Raw genomic sequence first — 4,228 nt, forward strand, 5'->3', positions numbered from 1 at the left:
GAGAAAACCCCGAGGTGAAATGTTATAATTGTCAGCTGTTAGGTTATATCGCGCGAGATTGTCCACAACCGCGGCGACCGTTAAAATGTAATAAATGCAAAGCGGAAGGACACACAGCCAAATACTGTACAACTCGATCGCCGGATATAGCATTGGTAGAGCAGAACCAGACTGACAATCGGACAGTGTATATTAAGGATGTATATCTGAACAATAGTACGGAAGCGATCAAGGGATTGGTGGACACCGGAAGTACCCTCACCATAATCAGACGAAGTCTAGCGGAGCAATATGGTATGGACATCACACCCCGAAAAATACAACTAAGAGTGTATGGTAACGTACCATGTGTAATCGGTAGCGGTGACACCGAAGCTGAGGTAAGAATTGATACTGTGTCAGAAAAAATAAAATTGTTAGTGGTAGAGGATCACATACAGAATTTTGACATTATCATCGGACGAACGATCATTAACTGTGCAAATGTATCGTTTATCAAAACTGAGGAGCAACTCATATTTGCTTACGATATGCCATTGCCCTTCACCAACGAACCGGACGAAGCACTCAGCGAACAGAGACCTTTTACTCCAGTAACGGTACACGGATTACACGAGATACCAGCAGCAAGTGTGAAAATGGTAGAGGTGGATGTGAACTCAACTATTGTAGAAGTGTTGATGGTGAATCATGGTGATGAACCAGTTCAGTTGAAAAGGGGTACACAAGTCAAACGCCTACACATGGCAGTGCAGCAATCGGGACCAAGTCAGCCATACGAAGAACCGATAACCAAGGAAAAAGTCAAGTACAACCCACAGTTCACTGAGCATGAAGTAACACAATTAATTAATTTGTTAACCGAGTATAGAAAATGTTTTGCGTTCAATATGTTTGAAGTAGGGTGCACAAAAGAAATTACCATGGATATTGTTGACAACAACGTACCTGTCAACAGTAAACCTTACCGTGCCAGCGCTCAGGAAAGGGACACCATTGATCGAATTGTGCGTGAGTGGAAGGCAGCAGGGATTGTCAGAGAAAGCGAATCACCGTATGCGTCTCCAGTATTACTCGTAACGAAGAAAAGTGGTGAACCTCGTTTAGTCGAGGACTATAGGAAACTAAACTCCCAAACAGTGAAGAAAGTCTATCCGACGCCAAACATGGATGACCATTTGGAAGTTTTAACAGGGGCTAAAATGTTCTGCACTCTCGACCTAGCATCAGGTTACCTGCAAGTACCATTGACCGAGGAAGCCAAAGCTAAAACAAGTTTCATAACACCAACCGAAAAGGGTAAGTTTCAAAGAATGGTTTTCGGGTTAATTAACGCCCCATACGAATTTTCACGTTTAATGAAAAAAGTTATGCAGCATCTAGAACGTGATGTAGCTATGTGGTATTCAGATGACATATTAATACCAGCAAGAAGTTTCAAAGAGATGATGATCAGATTAAGGAAAGTATTGGATGCGTTAATTTCCGCAAGTTTAACTCTAAAACTCGAAAAATGTCACTTTGGATATGAGGAGGTCACATATTTAGGTTTCAGATTGTCAAGGCATGGAATCAAACCAGGAGAAGACAAAGCAGCAGCCATACTGAAAATAAAACACCCAACCAATCGGCATGAAGTGAGACGATTCTTGGGTTTGACCGGATTCTTCAGAAGATTTGTGCCACAGTATGCGCAGATAGCCAAACCACTGACCGAGCTGACCAAAAATGCAGTACCATTCGAATGGGGACAATCGCAACAGGAAGCATTTGACACACTAAAGGTAAAACTTACCAGCAATCCAGTCTTACAATTATTTAACCCAAATGCTTATACGGAATTACATTGCGATGCCAGTCAACAAGGGTTGAGCGGACTACTACTACAGCGAAGGAACGAAGACAAGTTACTACATTTAGTCTATGCTGTGTCTAAGAAAACCACCACAGCAGAAAGAAACTATCATGCGGGTAAACTAGAACTCATGGCAATAGTTTGGAGCGTCACCCGTTTAAGACATTTACTGATAGGAATGCAGTTCATCATAGTGACAGATTGTCAGGCTATAGTGCATCTCAACACTAAGAAAACAGTAAATCCACAAGTAGCTCGATGGGCAAACGTACTAAGTGAATATAACTATGAGATACGTCACAGACCAGGGATTAAGATGGCCCACGCAGATGCTTTGTCTAGAGCTCCCGTGAATACATCAACAGACACCGAAGTAGAACTTGAAGAGCTAGAGATCATGATAACAATGACTGCAGAGGAACACATAATAACAATGCAAAGAAGTGATGAAAACATATGTTCAATAATCAAAATAATGACAAAACCAACTGAAGAGCGATCATTAAATGAACAACGTGAAGTTAGGGATTATGTCATGCGTCAGGGCATAGTGTATAAAAGAGTCAGGATTCAAGGAGAAGAACGCCAACTATGGGTTGTTCCAAACGCAATGCGGAAGAGTATTGCAGAATCATGACATGGCTGGACATTTCGCACTTGACCGAACGGTTGCGAAGATCTTAGAGCGGTACTACTTTGCCCGAATGAGGAGTTATGTGCGAGTTCATATCAGATGCTGTCCAGAGTGTATACTAACTAAAATACCAAGAGGCCGACCACAGGGAGAACTTCATCCGATACCGTCTGGAAGAAGACCATTTGAGATAATACATTTAGATCACATAGGACCCTTTGTACGATCAACTGCAGGGAAAAATTACATACTAGTTTTAGTGGACAATTTGACGAAATATGTCAAGTTATGCGACATAACCCAGTGCGAGCTTGTAATGCTGAAGCAGTCATAAAAAGTTTACAACAGTTTATATTAACCTATGGAGTACCTAAGAAAGTCATCAGTGACCGAGGAACAGCTTTTACAGCTCGACAATTCGGTGAATTCTGTATGAGTAAAGGCATAAATCACATACTAACATCAGTACGACATCCGCAGTCTAATGGACAGGTGGAGCTGGTTAACTCAACATTAGTACCAGTATTGCAAGCAAATATGCAGAACGATAATACATGGGATAAGAATATACTTGAGGTGGAGAGTCAACTCAACAATGTGCAGAATAAAACAACAGGGGAAACACCATTTCGATTTTTACACGGATATTATCCAAGTTTCCATGATGGAATACTAAGACATTTAGTAACTGAGGAACAACCAACGGATGTAACTAAACTGCAAGAAAAGGCCAGAGAAACAATTGAAAAAGAACAAAGAGTATGGAAGACCAGATATGATGCCAAACACATTACACCAGCCCAATATAAAGTAGGGGAAGTAATTTTTCTGAGAACTCCACCCAAACACACCGGAGAACCAACCAAACTGCAGCCAAAGTATAGAGGGCCGTTTGTAGTCAGTAAAGTGCTACCCAATGATACATATCAAATTACTGATGTTATAGTTAAAGACGGACGACAATACAGGACAACAGTACATGCAACACACATGAAAGGGTACAAATTGGGACCAGATTCAGATGATATAGGAGAAAAAATAGACAACACCAGCCAGAAAAGAGAAGAGGAAACTGGAACTGAAGACCAGAGACAACAGGAAACGGATGCAGTCAAACAAGAGTCACCAACCAGGACTAGAGTGAGGAAACCGCCTAAATGGATGGAAGATTATGTTTAAAAAAAAATAGTACCATAATTTATGTACTTTATACTTGTTTAAATATCTCTAATTATTATTTTGAATTATTAACTGAGAATGTTAATGAATAAGCTGATAGTCATAAGATAGTTATTATATGTTGCTATATATTTGTTAAAATTATTATTACATGTAGGACTCAGCGAGGACGCTGACTCAAAGGATGGCCGAATGTTGGAACACTGTGTGTGTGTGTGTGTTCTGAGGTTTATGTTCAGACACAGCACTGAGGGGGGTGTCGAGAGTAGTGTAGCTGCGACATGCACCGAGTGAGTTTTGCGTTACAGCGTCTAAGTCTGAGTCAATATCCTAAGCGAAGTCTATTGTATTGCAATTGTTTGTTATAATAAATAATATTGTTTTCATTCCTTAAAACTTGTAGTTCAACTCAATTGAGGTAATTTAGTGCTATTCAACAACTGTATGTGTTCAAGAAAAGTATCTTACAAAGCGACTTCTCGATAACCTATTAACTACGGAAATAAATCATTTATATGATACAACCAATTGTAAGTCTTGTTCCGGGGATATGATTGCCA

At 40.3% G+C, this 4,228-nt stretch overlaps 1 protein-coding gene across 1 annotated transcript; it reads left to right on the top strand.

Annotated features, from left to right (window-relative positions):
• Nucleotides 1-2,777: 2,777 nt before the first annotated feature.
• LOC107885095 lies at nucleotides 2,778-3,668 on the top strand. The gene has a single exon (XM_016808535.1). It carries the CDS (start codon nucleotides 2,778-2,780, stop codon nucleotides 3,666-3,668), a length of 891 nt encoding a protein of 296 aa, XP_016664024.1.
• Nucleotides 3,669-4,228: the final 560 nt, after the last annotated feature.

The sequence above is a fragment of the Acyrthosiphon pisum genome, chromosome X (genome assembly GCF_005508785.2).
Source record: "Acyrthosiphon pisum isolate AL4f chromosome X, pea_aphid_22Mar2018_4r6ur, whole genome shotgun sequence".
NCBI lineage: Eukaryota > Metazoa > Arthropoda > Insecta > Hemiptera > Aphididae > Acyrthosiphon > Acyrthosiphon pisum.